The sequence below is a fragment of the Corapipo altera genome, unplaced genomic scaffold, assembly GCF_003945725.1.
Source record: "Corapipo altera isolate COAL_440 unplaced genomic scaffold, ASM394572v1 95, whole genome shotgun sequence".
Taxonomy (NCBI): Eukaryota; Metazoa; Chordata; class Aves; order Passeriformes; family Pipridae; genus Corapipo; species Corapipo altera.
This window is the reverse complement of record NW_020884947.1, coordinates 198,684-220,122: the sequence shown is the minus strand read 5'-3', so window position 1 is coordinate 220,122 and position 21,439 is coordinate 198,684. Positions and strand designations below refer to the sequence as shown.

Genomic DNA, 21,439 nt, shown 5'->3' with positions numbered 1-21,439 from the left:
AGAGCTTTCTTATCTTGGTTTGCTAAGATATCCCCCTTTTTTGCAGCATCTTCTACCTCACCAATGAGACACATTGGGTCACAAGAAGGGACAGAGCCAGTAGGCAAAGATCCCAACCTGGAAAAACACCTCCTTTTGCTAGTGGAGGTGGAAAAAAATAATTGCTACATTAGCCCAATCAATCATCCCTGTGGGGCCCTTTGCCTTAAAAGGCATCACCTAAATAAAGATTTAAAAATAATACAACGTAACATTTAATGCAAGATTGCAGCTGAGTATTCAACTGTCAGGAAATATCAAAGCCGGAGTGCGTGGGCAACTTAACTCTGCCCCCTTGTGCAGATGCACTATGGCACAGCCCTTCCCCGAGCACGGGCACGACATCAGTCGGCTCCAAATTAACATCCTAACTCTAGCATAACCTACTTTTGCCTAATATGAGTAGAAAAGAAGGACCACCACTTTCCCAGAGAGCCTCCTCAGCCGCTTCCCTCACTTGATCACAAGCCAGCGAGCACCTATTTAACTTCCAATGCCTCGGATCAGGAGGTGTTGGCACACTTTGGGCCACACACGACTAATTTGCAATCAGGATACAGATATTAAATGCCGTTTGGCCAAAACAAAGAGCCCTTCTTCCTCCAGAGAAGAGCCTCATGACCTCAGGCTGAGATTTGGCTGAGGAACTGTCTATAAAACCTGAGTGACTGAAACAGGTAACACTTACACATCTCCAGTGGCCAAACCCGTTGTATGAGATGTTCAGAAAAAATCTCTAGGCACGTTAACAGTCTGGCACATTTTTCAGAGAATCTGAAATTATCCCAATGTAAATGCCTAATAATTGGAGATATTTGTCAGGACAGAATAATGTTTCAAAGTTCTGGAGAGTGCCTCATCTCTGCTCATATACAAATTTCATCTTCCATCTACGTCCTCCAATACCAAAAATGTTCTCAACCTTAAGGACGTCCAAAGTAGGATTTAAATGTCAGGACACTGTCTATATTTTTACAGCAGTAAATCTTGAAATCAGCACATGAATGAATGACATTTTTCATGGGTTTGGCCCTGTTTTTTAAACTCTGTTTCTAGATAATTTTAAACAACCAGAACCATCTCTCCATACACTTACAGGATGGGTTTTTCCAGCTCTGAAAAGGGTTCAAATAACCTAAGTACCAATATGATCCTATCAAAGTTTTATTAAAAAGACCTTTCCATAGGAAAAATTACGATGGTCTGAAATTACCATGGTTAATTTTCTGTCACTTTTTCACACGACAACAGCCCACAGCACTTCACTTTCCAGGGGCAACAAAAGTACGAGCAAGACAAGTGCAAACCAAATTTAAACAGGGTCACCCAGTAAAGCAGCCGACACTCAGTTCACAACAGAGACAAAAATCTTTTTGTCTTCTCCTGCCCACTTCAGATCTTTTCCGGAACTCCACCAACTTCTCAGGTCCATTGCAAAAACATACATCCATGAGGTCATCCCAATTCATACGCTGCTGCCCATCGCCTACAACTTAAACTGAGTCTCCATTGTAAACCTTGCCGGGAACTCAGACTTGTAGAACTTACAGCCTATATACTGTTTTCTTTTTCATCCAGCTTCCAGCCAAATCATTTTATAGTGCTTTTGCCTCCATAAAATATTTGCCTGGGAGCCAATGCCAAGAAGAAAAAAAAAAAAGCACAGTGCACTAACCAAACCTTGGGTTTTCAGAATAATGTTCCCCCTCTTCTTTCCCACCCTACCCTCAAGGTTTATTTTTGGTGAGTTACGGCCCAAGTGAAGGACAAGTTTAAACCTTTTAATTCACAACTTCATCACGTTGGGTGATTTAAAGGTCTTACAACAGTTCATGAAACTCTGATACTGTTGGGAATTGCAGCTGAAGCAATCTGCATCCTAAAGTCATACTCCCATTTTTCTGGAACAGTGCAGCCCCTTACATTGTGACCAGAGGTGGGGAAGCTGAAAGCATGAATTCCCATTCAGGCTTTCCAAGGACAGCACCCACCAAGGTACAACACAGGTGAGAGTGGAGGAAAAGCCACTGTTCCTTGCACTCTGACCCCAGAGCTTTGCTCAAAGCACCTTCCCATACTGACACTTCTTTTTTCCTACCCCCATCACTCCCAGGTCAATGTATTTCAATTTGCCTCTGGTAAGGAAACCTGTTTATTGAAATCTGATCAACTGCTGGAGCCTCAGCGTTAAAATACGCTCTCGCTGTTGGGAACTGTCATTTGTCTGTCACCGAGCAAGTTAATGGATGTGTTTGTTTAGTTTGTAAGTAGGAATACATAGGGCAGGGTCTGGAGGGATTACAGGAGGGGAGAGGTATTTCTGATCCACAGAGGAATGCAGATGCTTTTCTTCAAAATTGTCTGTGTACTTTTACAGAGGCACAACAAAAGCCCCTGAAAGTTCACCTGCGCCTCAGAGACCTGAGCAAAAGCCGGAGTGACCGCGCTCCATCCAAAAGGATGGCCCTGAAACCACGCAGGTGAGGAGGCACCACACGTGGGCACGAGCCTGAACCCCTGAGCAGATAAGTAACAAGCCTGTGCCAACAGCAACTGCCCTACAGGGTCCCTCCGAGGGCACCGTTTGCGGAGCAGGAGCCCAGCTGAGCAGAGGGAAGGGTGTGAGTCACAAAGTGTTTGCACCCAGCGCGGTCTCCTTACCTCTCGCCGAGTCCGAAAATGCAATTATCCCTGCGAAAAGGAGCGCGAGCTGCAATTCCATCTTGAAAACCAGATCCCACCGTATCGTACAGGCTACTGTCCTCTCAGACCTGGAGGCAGGGAAAAGGAGAGCAAAATAATTACTGTGGGGGAAACCCCAAACAACTCTCAACTTTGCAGAGTTTTAAATCCTGTTGCGAAGACTTGTGAGCAGAAACAGCAAATGAAAGTGCAACGTACTTGTAATTCATTCCTTGGTGCTCAGCAAGTACAACTTTGCCCTCCTCTCTGCTCTAGCCTGATATAAATCAAGAACCCACTGAGGTCAGTAAGCTCCTCTAAGTTTACAGTTAATGCATAATTCTTTCGTATCGTGTACAGAACCAGTCTGGAAGGCAAACAAAACACTAGCAAGTGGCCATAAAACAAGATTTCAGGTTAACAATTTGTGAAGGAACTTGGGGAAGGGAGAGGAGGAATGTTACCTCTCCCATCAGCAGCCCAGAAAACTTTGTGTTGCTGCTCCAGTGCCCCTCAGCCAGGCTCCGCTCTGGGTACGCGCCTTCCTCCACTCCGAGACTTCTCTGCACAGCACTGATTCCTCCTTTCCTCTTCTTCCCCCCCCCCCCCCCCCCCCCCCCCCCAGACCCACTTGTTTCCGTGGGCTCCAGAGGTGCTTCCCAAAGCAAAACCACTCTTAATTACTCAGATTCTTGAAGATGCCTTCCCTGTGATACGCACACCCGGTGTAGATCAGGTTTACATTAATTACACCCTGTTCTCCTCCTAAAACTCTCACTCTCTAAACACTGTCTGGATTCCTCACCCTTGTAAAACTCCCCGGTTTAAACACCCCGTGCCCCCAGGACACACAACAACCCGCGTACAGCATCCAGCAAAGCAAACGCGGCCGCTTCGCCCTTCGCTTCCCCGTTTTTGCGGCGGGGACCGGGACACGGGGAGGGGGCATGGGGGGCTCCCCCGAGGCAGCCCCGGGGGCGCAGCGCGGTTCAGCCCCGCGGCGGCCGCTAACGGGATATTCGCAGCCGGGAACTGGGGTCGGGAGGGAGGGAGGGACGCACGGAGTGGGGGGGGACACCCGGCGCGATGCCACCTGGTGCTGCCCCCCCAGCCCTCGGCGGCTCCCAGCTGTGCGTTTGTGTCTCCCGGGACCCCGCGGGGTGTCCCGGGCGGGGGTGTCGGCGCGGGGGGCACTTACCTCGGGTGCTGCCGGGGCTCTAACACCGCGCTCTGGTGCTGGAGCCCATCCCCGCCGCTCGCCGCCTCATGCCCTCCGCGGCCACGGCGCCCGGCGGGCGCTCCGCCGCCGGCCTCTACCTCATCCCCCCCTCCCCGGGCGGGCGGGGGCTGCCTGGGGCTGCCCTCCCCACGGAGCGGCTCTGCCCCTTCACCGGCTTTCTACCGACACCACCCCCCCCCCGCCGCCCTTCGCCCCGGGGGCGTTTTTTTCCACTCGAGAGTCACGGAGCGAGGAGCTCGGGGAAAGGGGGGAAACCTTGTAATTTTTTTTTTTTTCCCTGCTTTCCGGGCTGGGCTGAGTGTGTGTGTGTGTGCGGGGAGGGACAGCGGGGACCTGCCAGAGCCGCCGTGGCTCCGCGCCGCGGGATGCCCGGTGATGCCGTCCTGCGGCTCGCCCAGCCGGAATCCCGTTTAAGGAGCGAGGGGAGGAGGGGTAAGGGGCTGGGGAAGGGGAGGGGAAGGGACGGGAGGGGAGGGGGGGTAAAACCGGGGCGAGAGAAACCGGCGATAAAGCAACTTTCCCTGCAGGGCTTTGTGGCGGTGGGGGCCGAGCCGCCGCGGAGGGCGGCGCGGGGCCGCCCCGCTCCAAACTTCGCACCAATCCCCGGGAGCCCCCGGCAGCCCCCGCCCTCCGCTGGCCCCGCTCCCCTTAACCCTTTGCGGGAGCGGCCGGGGCGGCACCGGCGGCTGCTTGAGCGCCGGGAGTGAGTGGGAGCGCCTCGCAGCCCCCTCTGCAGCGGAGCCCCGCAACGCTCCGCACCCCACCACCGCCGCCCCTCCGGCCTCTGGGAGCCCCCGCGATGCTGTGCCACCCCGCTGCCTCTCTGCGCCCCAGAGCATCCCCCTCCCCGCACACCCTGGAGCTCCCGTGAGCCCAGCGGCGGTGGAGACCTCCAGCCCCACAGCACCCCCCTCTCCGCACCCCAGAACCCGCCCCTGACAAAGCACCCCTCTCCCCACGGCCAGGAGAGAGCCCCGGCCGTGGGAACCCACCGCGAAGGCAGCGAGGGAGAGTTGGGGGGGCGGCTGCGCCGTTTTGATCTCTCGGCTTGGATGCAAATGATGCCAGAAAGAAACTGGCCTAAACTAAACTAAGCCAACAGGAAAATAAACTGTGGCGATGTCAGTTTCTTATATTAACTGTTACAATTATTTATTATTTACTTTCAAACAGGGCTTGGCTGATGCATCCGCTCTTACAGCAAATCACTCTCGCGCAGGATCAAAACCAACCTGGCAGAATTCACTAAACAGACTAAACAAACGACAAGAGAAAAAGTGGTCTCAATAGCTAAACTTTTTGTATATTGAGAGAAGCATCGTTACTGTTGATGTTATTGTTTCTTAGATCTCTTACTTGATATGCTCCAGAATGAAGACCTCCTTGAAAATGGAGCTGTCTCAATACTAATTGAATGTGATAGGCACCAGGACAACCCCTAAACCCAAGCCAAGAAGTAATTTGAACATCCATCTTATCTATTTTGTTAGGATTATCAAATCACACCCTCAATTATTATTGTTATTACTAAATATTTTTACTCAGTGGTTCCTGATAGCATTAAATCTTGATACACAAAATCAATATGAAAAAACATCCAAGACTAAACATATAAACCCCCCAAGCCAGAAACAAAGTGGCTGACAATACTGTTTTTATATTTTGCATATTTATATCAACATTTTTATCATTAAAGTTAATTCAACTGAGAAATCCCAGACGGACTACTCCTTCTATCAGGCAATAACTTCAGCCTCATTGACTTCAAAGACAGTGCTGACTGAGGGAAACCTTCAGGGCTTAGCCTATGTGGTCATGTTCATGCCATGCCTTCTGATAAAATCACCCCAACTTGCACCAGGATGAGAGCCCAACTCCAGCCTAAATCTTGGGGGATGATGTGTGAAACACCTCTTTGTAACATTTCCCTGCTATTTCACCACAAAGGATTCAAGGTCTTTGTCCCAAGGACATCACCACACAGGTGACCCAGTCCTAAAATTATTTCCACGACCTCTGTTCCCCTGCAGATCAAGGTCTAAAGCAGCCTCAGCTATGGCTCAGATGTGGGACACCAGCTCGCAGGCAGGTTTCCCACCAGGTTAGAGGGACCTGACTGAGCTCCTACTCCTCATCTTGTTTTTCTGAGTCATGCACCAAGATCGAGGTTTAATTCCCAGGTACACCATCACTGTCTTGTTTCAGACTGTCTAGAGACTTGGGTGAACTCCCTCTGAGCCTGAATCAGCTCCAGTCAAGAAGAAGAGACCTTCTTCCAACCCAGGCTGTGCCCAAGCCCAGCACCGAGCATCCAGCTCAGGTTGGACACAGCAGATAAAAACCTTCTGATGGACCCACTCCTTACATCCTCACTTCCTTACTGAAAATCACATGTGCCTTTGTAGACTCCAACATCTCCCAGACTCTTTCTCCTCCCAATACAACTATAAAGCAGCAAAATCTTTTCTGCAGCCTTTCACCAGTGTGAAGTTCTGGGAGATGGAGGATTACAGAAGTGGTACACAAAATGATCAAAATTACTCAGGTGACTGAACACCTTCAGATGTCCCTAAACCTCTGTCTTCAGGCATTCAGAAACTTTTTAAGAACCTGACTCCAAGTGATGTTGCAAAAAGATTACATGGGGCAGGGAATAGAGCCCACAGCTTCCATACCCCAGGCTAAAATAACCAGAAAATAAACCCTACTGACTCCAAAATGTCAGCACAATTTCTTTTAATTTTTTTTTCATAGGCTCGAGTGCCTGACAGAAAGTCTGAAACTATTCTGTAGACTTCATCCATCTCATTCCCAATGCTGTAGTGGATGAATAAATGTAAAACACTGATACAAGAAAAATAATTAATATTCCTGAAACAGCTCCTACTTTATCAGAAACAAAATCTCATGCTGTTTTCCCAACAGTTCTACCTAAATAAGGAAACATGCAGAGCTGTGTTTTTTCTGGGCTGGCTGTAATTTGCAGGATGATTGAGTAGTCTGAAAGTCAACAGCCCCAGTTTGCTCATGCACCCCACGATCCTGAGACAAGGCTGTGGGAAAACAGCTTTCTGGAGCTGACAAACAAAAACGAATGCTAAGCAACGAAATACATGTCTCCACATGGCCTGAGAAGCAGCCTAACAGTCCATTTGTATCCCAGTTGTCCCCAAAGCCCCGTTTCCAGAGCGTGGCTTTTCAGATTTCACATAGTTGTGATGGTCTAGTGAACATCCATCCCCAGAACGACTTTTCTCATGTCTCCAAAACCACAAATTGGACTTTTTCCAGCTTTCTTACCTCTTTTCTCCCAGGAACTGCTCACCTCCATCATCACAGAACTCCATTTCCCCCCGTTTTCTCCCTTCTATCTTGATTGTTTTGCTTTTTTTTTCCCCCCCCTACAGATGACCTGGGAGACACAACACCTCCAGACTGTAATTCCTAACCTCTTTCAGTGATTTTTTTCAAACTGTTGGTGGCAGCCATGCGGTTGAATTTCCCATCACACCCAGCACCCCAGGGGAGCTCTGGTCATCCAAGCGACCTGGGTTGGCAACAGTGCCTTGCAGGAGCACGAGGTCCCATGGCACAGATCCACAAGGACATGCCACCGGGGCGGAGGGTGTGCGGGACTGGGTGGCTCCGTGCAGCTGACGGAGCACGTGAAGGTGATGGAAGGGCATGGCCAGGATTAGCACATTCCTTCCACCTGCCACCCTGTTTTTGCAGCCCTCCTCTGGTTACCCAGGGCAGAGCAACCACGTGGTGTCAACCTGAGCATTCCTCTAGGGATGCCTGGAAAAGGGGATTGCTCCAGATGCAGGGAAAGGTAAGTAACGTGATTGATGTGGCAGAGGGCAGGTTTCCCCGGGTAGATCAGTTCTGATAAAGTATTTGGCATGTGACAAGACGGCATAGAAAATGTCACAGCTGGGCAGACAAGGAGCACAACAGACACTTTTCCATTTGCACAACAGCAGAGTCACTGTGCTCTGTTTGGGTCTACAGTTGAAACTGAAAGGGTGTTTTTCAGAGAAAGCAGTGTTTTGTGAGAGTGGAATCACTATATTCCCTATATGTGGTAACTCAGACTCAGTTATAACCTGAGGTAATATTCGGAGGGGATCTACAGGAAGATGGAAAGATCAAACAGGGTGATACAGTCCTGAAATCTGTATTTTCTTCTTAATAAAAAGATACCATCTCTTCTCCCCACATATACATTTATTACCTCAGAGTGTGCTTTGCCCTAAGCAGTGTTGCAAAGAAACAAATGATTCCTCATACGCATACAGTTCACTCTTATATATGAAACACAAATGCCATTGTCCAACAGAGAAGAAAGGATGGTAACAGGTTTAAATGTCCTATAATCCAAACCTTGGGTCCTGTGCAGAATGCTGTGAGGTCCCAATTCCCAATGGCCCTTGCATCAGGGCTTTCAAGGTTTTTAGAGGCACAAGTGATCCCTCTGGTACCTTGTGGTCTCTGTCTTGGTCTGAAGTACCACCAGGAGAGAGTTCCCAGCCCTTTCACCAAGGACTGGTCACACATGCTGCCCAGCACACTGTGCCTGGAGAATGTGCTTGGATTTCTCACTGTTGCTAAATTTGCACATGATGGCATCTGCAGGAAATCATTTCCACCATCCCCAGTTGGCAGGGAGACCCTATCTGTCTTGGCCAGGTTAGGCACGCTGTGTCAGCGCTCCCTGGCACTGGGGAAACGTAACAGCCCTGATCAGGGCCCAGGCAGTGCTCAGGGAATGCCAGCCAGCCAAGCCCAGCCCATCCCAGCCCAGGAGGATGCATCCTGTTGGCAGCACGAGTCACTCACGCTGCCTTCCCAGGGGCTGCCAAATGAATTTCAAGGTCTCCGTGACTAGGACACACTACTCAGCAGCTTAGTTCGTGTTTCCAAGATGGATGACAGCAGAAGAAAACTCCTCACTCCAGGCTAAGCTGAACGCTCCTCTCAAAGGGGAAGTTTGCTTACACAGGAGAAACCGGGCATCCCAAATCAGCACCGGGAAGTACAGACCAGCAGTCCCTGGGTGACAGCTTCAAACAGCCTTCTCTGCTCCAAAAGTGTGTATAAGAAGGTTGTAGTATAATAAAACACTACAATCCACACAAAATTCTCCTTCCTTGCAGGAAAGGTAGGAACAAGGAAGGGGTTTAGATCAAGCAATCCAGACAGAAGAACACAGAAAAGGTTTTGGACCCACAAGGCCCAGATCTCACCTGCTTTTTGCCTGACTTCTCTCAGTAGACCTAAGATACTACATTTCCCAGCAAAATCTGCTTCCCTTCCACCCAATAACTACACCACTGTGACTGCTATCACAGGAATAAACCTAATCTGACTCTCAGGGCACCATTTCTACACTCCTGGAATGTGCTCAGCTGTTTGGATTAGGAATATGTAATATGGTACAAAAAGATTATGGAAGAATAGGTTGCCATTTGGTTAAAAGAGCTGTATTCTTGCATTCTTTAATTGTATCTCATTCCTCTTTTTCGTATCCCTTTGCATCACTCCCTACTTTTTTCCACTCTTTAATATTTGCAGGCAGTTCCCTAACTCAGCAGTTACTCAAACTACAAGTAGTTAAAGTTTCCAAATGTTCTCCATAAACACATCCTTCCTCAGGCCCCTTATCCTTTATATCACTCAACACTGGTTTCTTGGAGTCAGTCTGACACTGATGTATGAAGGATTTGATTTTGCTTTCCTTTTACATCTGGCTAGTACAAGAATAATCCCACTGGAGCCATTGGAATCATTGTAAGTGAGAAAAAAAACCTGATCAACAGACTCTTACATGCAGCCACTATTCAGTACAGGTAGGCTGAGCTGAAGACTCTGAATCTAAATATCTCATCTCGGGAGGAGACCACAGTTTCGGAGACCTAAATCTCCTCTCACTGCTCCTTCACATCATCATACTGTGCAAGGAAGTTCGTCTGAACACATTGATGCTGTGTTTAGCAAGTAGATGTAGCAAACGTGAAAGGAGAGTTGCAATAAATAACAAAAAAAAAATAAATGCCCAAGATCAACAGACAGAGTGAAAAACAGAAATGTCAGGTATTAATTGCTGGACAGACGTGAGGAATGTTAAAGGAAACTGTTTCGGGATTTATGTTCAAAAAAATAAGACAACTTCCCCAACTATTTCCTTTCAAATCTCTCATCATTTTCCATAAATTCCATGTGCGTGTGTGGTGCTCTCTGATAACATACAAATCTGCATGCATAAACTGTTTTGAAATGTTTGTACAGTTTCATCCAAAAATATGACTATATGTTTGTGTTTTAATTGTCAGCAATAGGAGATTAGGCAAGAGCCACATGCATCATGTCAGGGGCACTGACTAAGTTTAGGTGGTATGAGCACAACCTTCCCCTTTCTGGCTGGACCTTGATAACAAAGAGAAACCAAATTATCTGAAGGACGAACCTGTAATAAAGCAGTAGCACAGCCCCTGCTCTCAGTGACCAGGGTGCTGGCCCAGACAAACCCCCTGAAACCAATAAAGCCATTTCAGATTCATACAAGTGTAACCAGGAGCAGAAATTTGCTGATTTCCAGGTCAGGCGTCAGAGTTTTTGCAACTCTGCGAAAAAATAAAGATAAAGCCCTTGGAGGGAAGGGGAGGGGGGGAAAGAGGGACTGACACTTTGCCTCAATCAGTGTTGTTTGAAATGTCTTTCACTTATTAACATTTCTTGCTGAAGCCAAACTTTAGTTCCACTTTATCAGGAATATAATGCAGCTGCATTTTCTGGATGGGAACAACACCAAAAATATGGTAACTATATAGTCGACAGCTATGTCTTGTTTACTCTCATGCGTAAAAACCATACGGAAACGATCCTCATAGGAAATCTCTATCTGTATGCAAATAGAAACAATAGGAGAGGCTGGAATGGGATGCTTGCTGAGAAATGGGGTGGGAGAGCTGTGATGCCCTCTCCCCAGTGAGTACCTTGCTCCATCCTGTCTGGACTGGCAGGAGCTTGATTTTGCCCAGGGTTTGCCTGAGAAAATCTCCTTGATTCCCTGAAGTGCGGATCCAGCCAGGTCAGGCAGCTCTGGTACAGCAATAGGGTTTTCAGGGAATATGCACCATCTCCTCAATGCTTTCACTGTAGGACATTCCTCTTAGAGATGCATTATTCCTGAAGCAAATGCTGAGGGCAGGGTGCTGGCTTGTGGATGGCTCTCAGCCATGCAACTGCAACACCACAACGGCTCAGCCTTGGCATTATTCCTCGCAGGGCATGAGCTGCCTGTGGGGGAAACCATGGTACAGGGCATGAGGGCTGCAATGAGGGAGGCATCTTCAGAGAGGCATCCCCTGAGCTCAGTGGGGACTTCTCAGCCCTTCAGCTGCTCAGATGCTCATCAGACTCTCCTTGTCCTGGTGCTGTGCTAATGGGCTTATCCTGCAGGTGCAGGGCAAGTCTGGGGGGGAGGACACTCACACCACGGGGAAAAATCTTGGTGGACCTGAGGAGTGCTGCCAGCGTGCCCACACCTCAAGGAAGATGGATACAAAATCCACCATGATATGACCCACCAGAGACTACATGGTGGAACACCTGTCCCACCCACCCCAGGCACGGGGAGTGTTCAGTATTAACCACACCAGGTCTGCTCAGGCTAGGGGGATGCAAGACAGCCCCTTGGGTTGGGTAGCTACCCCTTTAGCCATCCCCACTGAAGGGAACAGCAGAGAGCAGGCTAAGGAGCCCTGGAAATATGCAAGGACCCGCCAACATTTGCTGCCAAACACTTTTATCTTTCGACAAAGATAAATCTGTTGCTTACTTAACACAGCCTTCATGAAACTCACAGCTCCAGGTTTCCAAAATAACAGGAGCAGAGTAGACTGGCTGCTGTCCTGGTGAGCAGCAGATATATACAGGGCAGCTAGAAGGTGACACCGTATCTCACGAGAGAAATGGCTGGATAGTAAATCATATATGATAGAAATAAATAAGAACTTAACCTCCACGGGCCAGAGAACTTATCTTCTCATGTTTCTGTAAAGTGCAGGTGTCTGTTTTCTTAAGAGAGCTATTAAGGTACAGCATTAATAATGAGGAACAAAAAAATCTGCTACTCAAAAAGAATAATGAAGAACATAAAAATCTTGCGTGGCAAGGCAGATGTAATGCAATAGTAAAAGAGCAGAAAGGTACCATAAATACATAAGAGGGTATCCTCAGCTGTCACACGGTTTGTAACCCAAAGCCAGAGGGAAGAGAGATGCTGGGATACAAAAGGCGCAGCCTCCGCAGCAGTGCTGGCTCTGAACTCCAGGGTCTGCTCACCCAGGTGCTTTTATCCATGTTATACACCACTGTGAGTTCAAACAGAGTAATGTCATCCCAGGGTTTGAGTGTGGAGCTTTGGTGGGAATGTGGAGCCTGCCTTCTCCACAAGGCCCCACATCTGTCTGACCAGGCATTGCTCGTTTGCCAAAGCTTTTGTCAAACCTCAGGCTTCCTGCAAAAACGAGCTGGACTCCACTCTCATTTTCAGGTCATTTGCTCCTTTTTTACAGGGATAGGTGCTTCAAAACCGTTACAAATACTGGGACTAGAAACTCCCTTTCTAGCTATAAATCTCACCAGTCTCAGTAAATACTAATTTTTTTTTAATACTAAAGTTATTATCTGGCAAGAATATAGCCTCTTACTCTGCCACCCGTGACCCAGGCTGAACCTGTTTGGCCTGTGTTATTGTGCTAGTGTAATTCAGTGGAAAAGAGATTGGATTAAACAGGCAGCTCTGGAGGAGTAAATAAAAGGAACATGCTTTAAAGAGTAAATAGACAAGTCTGGGTATAATGGAATAACTCCTGGTCGTGCTAAATCAAAGAGAAAATAATGCCCTCACTGAAATCTGAACATGGATGTTTGTCTCTGCCAGAACAAGAACCAACAAAACCCAGAAGGGAGCAGAGGATGCTCTGGGGGTCTCTGCAAATCCACACTAGAAACAGTACCCAAAAAAATAATAATAATAATAAAGAGGCAAGATCTCTGTAACAGCCAGGCAAGTGCTGGGGAAGAAATCAAATTTCTGAATTATCTGCACAGGTTTTCTAAGAAGAGTGTAGAGAAAGCCAGGTTGGCTCCAGTTAGTTCTTCACTGATTCCAGACCAAATTTGTTTAGCAGCAGAAATATTATTTTTTTCCTCACTGCCAGCCCTGCAGTTCAACCTGGACTGGCGGGTTGCGTCCTCAGCTTCACCTCCTCTCTTCCTTTTATCCTGCTCCAGCAAAGCCAGGAGCATGTTTGATGTTTGAAGGCAGTAATCCCCTAGCACAGGGGATCCTATATGAGTAGTCAGTAGCTTCTGTCTGAGCCAGCAGCATGATGTCCTAAGACAGGAGAGGGCTGGGAGGATTCAACACTCTCTGGCAGCCTCAGCATGCAGATTCCAACTTTGGGAATGGTGAACTGCCGTCATCAATCAGCCCAGCTGTAAAGTCAATTGATTTGTCTCCCTTCAAAGGCTGTTTTACCCCCAGCAAAAATTTGAGAAGCTGATGATACAAAGCTCACTGTGTTTCCTCCCCTTGCTCACCAGGGATTTGTACCTCGGGATTTGTACCTCAGGATTTGTACCTGCAAGAGAAACAGGGCACTCACCCTTCTGGGACCAAAACAAGAAAAAATATTTGTTTGTAAACCAGGGGCTGATTCTGGTTATGTTCATTCCTGTATAATCCATGGTGTACCCTGGTCTGTCCCCATTCCTGGGCTGGCCTGCAGAGAGCAGGGGAAAAGATTTAAAAATCCTTTTTAAAATTTTGTCATACTGCTTATACGTGGAGTTGCATTTCTGAGCTGACATTCTCATTTTCATGCAGTGGCATCAGAAAAAGGACATTGTGAGTTACTCGGAGACATTTGTTTCCCATCAGCTGCAGAGGAAATTCTCTGCGCTTTAGAGGTGTGAGAGTTCTTCCCCTGGGAATATAGGACGGTGAATCTCGGAGCCAAAAATGAAGTTCTCTTCATCATTTCTACAGTGACTTCAGTGACAGAGCTTTAACAAAGAGTTTTGACAATACACAATATTGTTATATGTTGCTTCAGCTTTATGGATGTATTGCCTCTCCTCTACTAACAAGGGAATAAGGATTAGGAGATAACAATGTAACTCATATTTTACACGGGCACAATCCTGTAAGGAAGAGAGTGCAGGTTCTTGAAGGAGGTGCTGTGTTGCTTCCATCACTTTGAGGACCCTTTGGTACCACTCTTCACATCAATCTTCTGGATTTAATTGGAAGGAAAGACCCCATTGCACTGTGCAGGAAGGCACATCGTGGCTGTGCTGGAGAACAGTTTGCAGGTGTGATTCAGCAGAAATCCATCCAGGGCGCAGCTGAGTCTCAGACTGGTTTTCTAAGAGGAGTCACTGGAGTCCTACGCATCAGAACAGTGAACCTTTGGCTTGGGCAGGTTGGACAACACAGTATTATAGCCCTGACAAAACTAGATGCCAAATTGCTTCAGAGTTAAACACAAACTTGAATGCTGGCATAGCTCAAATTTTTCTAGGAATAAACCACATCCTTTAGAAGTTTAGCTCTGTTTTCCCAACCAAGATTTTCTTAAAACAATCTGAGGTGTGAAAAGGCAGCCAAATCAACAACTCCTTATTCTGGGAAAACTGGTAAAGACAAAAGGAAGTTAAGATGCTTGGAGCTGCCAACTGAAATACCACGTGTATAATGTTGGAATGTCTTCAGCCTTACATGTGTGTTCTCTCCATAGACCTGGGGTTATCTTTGGATGCATAAGGACACCAGTATAGCCAATAGCCCAGTCAGTTCTTAGGTTTGTGTAAGAAGCTATTTGGTTGCTCTACTGATAGACACTGATCTGGTCACTCATGCTTCTCTAAGCATTTTACTAGCATTCATAAAGTAAATGTCAGTGAAGCCTCCCCTCCACTGATCTGGGAACACCTATACTGACAGGAGATGCAAGATGCATCAGCCAAATTCAAGTCAGTTGGCTGAGCTCTCCCACTTAGCTGCAGCTCTGAAACCCAGACTCCCAGTCACCTAATAAACATTAGTTTTTCATTATGGACAAATCCCATTTCAAACAAGAGCAATGTAAGATGTGAGAACAGATTTGCCTGCAGCACACATACTGCAAGAGGGACCTCGTGGTCCCAAAGCAAGGTGGCTGAAGGGCTTTCACTGGAGGAGGGTTTGCCACCAAGGACATACCCAAGCTGCAGCAAAGAGCATGGATAAGCCAGATACCAGCCCTTTTCCTCTCACTACCAGTTCAAATGTCAATTGCATGCAGGCTCCTGATTTACAGCAAGTCATGCCATCACTCTCGTGAGCTGGAAGTGAGAATGCCTGCATGAAGCCCCAGATGCCACCACAGAGTGCAGGACACATGGTGTGAAAGTGTCTCTTAATGAAGAAGTAGGGGTAGGTGTAGGGCAAGCGGCTGACACCATAGTCCCCTAACAAGGGGAGTTTGCACAAAGAGCAAACATGAGCACTTTGGCCAAGGTTAACAAAATACTCATCAGAGATGAGCCACAGACACGGATTTCATCTCCGAGTCCAAGTCTTTTCCAAAGCTCAGGAGGATTTGGGCCTGGAGCTGTTGTTCAGCCTGTCAGAGACAGTCTCATAGACACACCGTGAGACATGTGCTGCTTGTGTTTCTGGAGCCTGATCCAAATACCTACATGAGCCCGTGGCACTCACAGCATCTTCCTCTTCCCCTCCCATTGTCCTGACATGTTCTCGTCAACTCACTTCAGTTAGTATCATATTTAGGGAAGCTTTGGAAGCACTTCTCAGCTTTGCCAGGAATTTATCTCCTAGTCCCAGTTTGTCCTGAAGATAGCCTAGACCAGGTTTGTCTGGGCTATAGGAACCATCCTTAGCTAATCATTCCACTTCCTCACCCCAGCATTGAGATAAAAGAGAAAGGGAGAAATAAATGTTGTCAAGCCTCAGTTCTGGGTGAGTACCAGAGGGGAGGTTTATTCCCCTGCTGCTAAACCCTTCTGGTGGTGCAGAGACATCCATCTGAACTCCATCAGAACTAGAACGTCACCACTTTGCTCCCTACCTCTGATACCACGTGAACTGAATTACGTGATTTCCAGGGCCATATCAAAAGTTATTGGCAAGATCTTACATGTGATTAAACCCTCTGAGACCCAGGAGTGTTAGGGAGCAAAAGGAAAAAACACGTAAGATGCTCCACACAGTCTTCCAGACCTGCTAAGATGGGTATTGATGATCATTGGAAGGCCTGCATGGCTCTGTGCAGGCACGTCTCCATTGTGTTCCCAGTGCATTCCAGAGCTACCTCAATTTCTGTCAATGTCTGATTATCCCTCCCTTCCCTTCCAGCTAAAGCAAACATTGAAAATGCCAGCACTTATTTTTGTTTATTCTTTTTTTATCCATGTCTCCCTCTTAGCTGGTAAGTACTGCACAGCCTCTGTTCTGCCATGTACAGCAGTAGTGTGTGAATAATAAATAACAATGATATGCTTTCAGCCAGAAAATAAACCCCATATGTATCCTCAAGTATCTCTTTTCTCTTGAAGTATTCATGCAAACATTGGTTCCAGAGACTGTTATAATCCTGTTTACTTGTCAATGCTTGGAGTGAGCATGTAATTACAGTTCCACTGTAAGATACTTAACATGTAATTCAATGGCAAAGAGCTGTCATGTTATTATAGTCTTCTAAGGTTGGATTTATGCCCTGAAACCTAAATTAGTCCCAACAATTTCTGTTTAGAGGAGGATAATTTAATGCAAATATTATCAAGTGCACCAAAGAGCAAATTTCCCCAACACAAGAAAAAATGCAAGCAAGTAATTTTTTAATTTTTCTCTTTAAGCTTTCCGTGCCACCACAGTTTCCTTGTATCTCCCCAGACAGGCAAAGGGTTTGTGTTTGACTAGGGTGCAAAAGTGAAATGAAAAATGTCAATGGCAATCAAAGAAACCTTGAGAATCAGCTCTGTCCTTGGAGACAGACACAAAACCTCTGAGACACATCTCTTTATGTGATATCCAGTGTATGATCTTGATATCAGTACTGAGCTAAAAGGACAAGGATGTTATAGATGTACCTGGTTTTTGCTCACTCATTCATGCCGGTGTAGCTCTGTCTCCAGGATCTGTTGTTAAGCTACTGCCTGTCATACCATCATCATCAACTTCATTAATTGGGCCCTGCCTTTAAAATAATCCATCCTCAGCACCACAACAGTTCGCACTCCTACAGGCCTGTTCATTCAAGACTCTCAGAGGGCTTTACATGTCCCAACTGCTCAAGCAATACAATGTGCCCAAGAATTTGGTCAGAGGCACAACAGGGGGTAGCTGTGTTTGCCACACGCTTTCCTACAGCCACAGACAAGGCTGTTCAAGGAGCAGGGGAGAACTGCAGGTCCCAGCTGCATTACTATTTACATGCCCAGTCCCATGTTTTGTTGTGAGCCTCAGTTTCCCATTTGTAAAAGGAGCTTTAGGCTTTCAGCCTTTCCAAGAGCAAGGTGACATCAGTCATGGGACCTCTCAAGAGTAAGTGAGTTATCTGTGGCCATGGAGACACCTGGTTCTCCTTCACCACCTTTCAGCAAGGTTGCCCTTTCCGAGCCATTCCCTGACTCCTGAAGCTCATTGCCCACCCTTTCAGTACAAAAATAAGGCAGGCAGTTCTGTTACAAGGTGTAGAGGCCACAGCAAGGCTGAGAGTCCACAGGAGTCATGGGAATGTGGGCAGAAATTCCCCAAAGCTCAGAGGAAGGAGAGGAGAGGAATGCAGCCCTGGAGCACCTGGGACCTCTGGATGCTGCCAGCAAGCCCAGGTGTGCTCCACACCAGTGGGGGGACCATGGCTTGAGCCAGTGATGACAGCCCAGGGTCCCTGGTACATCAGCTCTTGGGGTCTCTCATGCATCTGCTGGAGAGTTTGAGATACGCCGGGGGCCCAGAGGATCTTTAAGCAGGTGGGCTGCTGGCTGTCCAGAACGGCTGCCAGACTCCAGGCAAGCTGGAAGGGGATGTAACCCCATGGAAATCATGCAGCCAATATCCTCACCCATACAGGCACACAAACACATGGGGAGAGGGAAGAGGGGAGTGCATGTGCTGGCTTGGATACATTTGCTGAAGCACACGAAGACCCCAGAAGAGAGATGAGTGACCAGTAATGCAGAAACCATCACCTGAGAGCCACCATATGCCCCTTTGAAATTGTCTGGCTGTTTAGCTCTCCTCTTAGCAACTCTCCACTCTCTTATTTAGAGAGAGCTCCTGCTTGTCCAGGTTCATACAGCAGTTACATTGTGCCATCTTCTGGTTAAAGGCTGTGGACTCCCTCTCCGGGAGTCCTGCTTCCCTCCAGCACGTAAGAAAAGCTTTTTTATTATGCCTTCAAGGAGTGAGATCTGGAGATACTGGGGCAACCCGGTTGTTGTGGTGTAACAGCAGTACCTGCAGAAAGGAGCCCCAAGCCCAGGGCAGGGTTTGTGAGGATCACGGTAGAGGAGCTGCCAAACACAGCTCTGGTCTGCCAAGCCTGCTGTTCTTGCCTCCAGGAGAAATAACACTTCAGCATATCTTTTCAATGAGACATTGAGATACCCTTATAACCCATTTGGCCAGCTGTGCAGCTATGAACCACCTGTAGGTGACGAGCAAACCCGCAGGAAAGCGAAAAAGAAAGTAGACTCAGTGGGGACCTCAGAGACAAAACATGTTCATCTCTCTAACAAGGAAGATCATAAATATCCATAAATGCATGAGGACACATGTTTAGAGACACTGCCAATTACTCATCTGGATCATGAATATGGGGAACTGGATGTTCCCAACCCACCCTTTGCTGCAGAAAAATGAAGACACAAAACTCCATAGATATATGTGATTTTGGAAAGAGCTCTCCGTGGAGAAATAACTGCTCTGAATGTGCAAGCCTAGACTTGATGCAAAAGAATTAACTGACAAATCCTCTTGATTTTCAGCAGCACAGTTTATAATGTAAGTTTTAAAACATAGCTCCTGAAAGTAAAGCAATTTCCAGCACTGCTGCATCATGCCCGACTCTGACCTCACTTGCACCAACACAGCTTGCTTGATTTCAACAGTAGCATTTCTCCACCTACCAGGATTATTTTGCAGAAGTAGGTGTGCAGGATGATGAGTTCAAAAGGAGCTAATTATGAACATATTAGAGAGACAAATTAGAAACAACGACTTCACTAAATACTGGTTAAGCAAGCACAGCTTCAGGGAAGATATATGTCGGGGATTGTCATCAGCAGTACTAGTGTGAGCTGCATGAATTAGGTGCACAGCAGACCCCACCAAAAAGCTGGCATATAATGATGTTGCTATAGGAAACAGTATGAAAGGATGAAATCATCTCCTCCTCCAAGAAAGGGAAATAGCCACTACATTTCAGACACCACAGAGCATGGGACCTGACAGACCTGTGGCTGCAAGTGTAGCAATATTTAATTATTTGGCTGCAATGAGCTCTGAAAATGAGTTTAGCCTCAAAATGTCTTTTTATAGTGTTCTGAAATTTCAAGTGGATCAGGATGGTTCTGAAAGTAGTCTGGTGATGTTACACACTGGTATCAGCCAGTGCCAAGGTACCATTTCATTCTTAGTTTAACTAAAGCAGAAGCAGAGACAAAGAATTTTACAAGATTTACATGACTTCAGTCTAGTCTGCCCGTTTATAATCTGCCTACAATTCCTAATATGCTGGCTATTTCCTTGCACAAGTCTGTCATCAGGAGAGATATGAGAACATGTCCAGATTGTGAAGTAATTCAGGTCTGTGCCCTCAATGATTTGGCACATGAGCAGTTGGGAGCTTGGCTTCCAGCATCCTGCAGCCCAGTCATGCATGAGGTCTCTGTGCCTTACAGGTACAGCAGGAAAATGCTTTCCGAGGCTAAGCTCACACTTACATCAGGATCACCAACAGCAGAAGGAGGATTTTGGACCTGAAGTGGGATACTTGGTGGGTAGAAATGAGAACTGAAGCACATAACCATCTCCCAGCAAGGCATGAGCTTTGCTAGCATCTGACCACTGCTGTTATCTAGTCATCTCCCAAGAATAAGTCCCTCCCTACAGTTGCATCATTGCTTGAACTCATTGGTAATAAAATATGAAGAGCTTTTGCTTCCTGCAAGCACACCAAATATCAGTCCCCCTTATGTATCAGCTTTTAAACCTTGCAGCATTTTTCTTTTGCTCCTCTCTGTGCCTAGATTTAGATTTTACAGGCTAAAACTGATTCAAATATTCATTACAGGGTCTTTAAGGGCTGTGGCTTCTGCAAGCAGCAATCTGAACTTGTATTTATTTTGTTATCTACTACAACTTTCAAACTTCCTTTGAACTCATTTTTTTTCTCTGGATCTGCTTATGGGTTGCTGTCCATTCACTGCTGCCACAGTTTTCCTCCTCTCCACTGCAGTTTGGTTCTGTCTTCCTCCACTTTTGGCATCACAAGCTGAAAGTTAAATTAAGGTTTTCTACCAGGTCCTCAGTGCTTGATGAACACACCCACCCTCGGTGCATTTTACAGGATCCCGTGGCCCATGGCCTCGCTCTCCCTTCCTAGAGGACTATCCCATTTCATCCCATCTCAATTCTCTAATCTAATTGCAACTGGAGTTTTTGACCCATCTCTCCCCTTGCCCTTTTGCTGCTTATTACCTGCAGCACTCCAGCTTTTCACCACAGGGGAGTTCGTGCCACCACCTCACATCCCTAGTGAGTCCCCCTTCACCATCCCCTGCTCTCAACATTCCCTTGTCTGGAGGACCTGGCAGCTGGCTCCTGCTGGAAGCATCGCAGATGGTGCCCACAGCCCTTGAATCTTCTGATACTCTCTGGGACCAAGAGAAGGAGCGAGTCCCCAGACGACCAGGAACTGGCCTGGTCTTGAAGATATGAAATAAGAGTCACCTCCACTACTGACCTCCTTGGCACCCTGTTGTGCCCTGGGGAGCTCACCAACTGCAACAGCTCTCTGCTCTGGATAATAAATAGTCTGAGCAAGAGTATTTTTAACACTTAGTATTTTTATCCAGTTTCTAGCACAGTGCGATATCAAATGCCCTGCTGAATCCCAAATACGTCATGACTGCACTAGATTCACTGCATCTACTAAATCAGGAAGGCAATTGTATATTTTTTGGCATGACCTGTTTCTAAAGTGCCCATGTTGTCTGCTGGCCATTGGATAATTTGCTGCCAAATGTTCTTGCACAAACTCCTTCAGCAGACTGTGAAGTCTGGACCCTAAAACAGACAACAAGCTTGTAACACAGGAGATGCCAAGACCTGATTTCAGGATCTTCCTAAAGACAGGTACCATACTTGTTTGCTGCCAGTCTTCAGATGTCTCTGACCTGGAG

At 47.0% G+C, this 21,439-nt stretch overlaps 1 protein-coding gene across 3 annotated transcripts in view; it reads right to left on the bottom strand.

The window, feature by feature from the left end:
- The window catches only part of FGFRL1 (fibroblast growth factor receptor like 1), a 171,892-nt gene extending 167,847 nt beyond the window's left edge, over positions 1-4,045 (bottom strand). The window contains exons 1-2 of one of the 3 annotated variants that reach the window (XM_027662689.1): positions 3,920-4,045; positions 2,701-2,810 (exon numbers count right to left, since the gene is read on the bottom strand). In XM_027662689.1, the coding sequence (XP_027518490.1) occupies positions 2,701-2,761 (61 nt within the window). In that variant the 5' untranslated portion in view covers positions 2,762-2,810; positions 3,920-4,045. Of the gene's footprint in view, positions 1-2,700; positions 2,811-2,940; positions 3,078-3,185; positions 3,298-3,919 lie in introns of those variants that run through there. The other 2 variants (XM_027662688.1, XM_027662687.1) reach the window with 2 other exon arrangements.
- Positions 4,046-21,439: the final 17,394 nt, after the last annotated feature.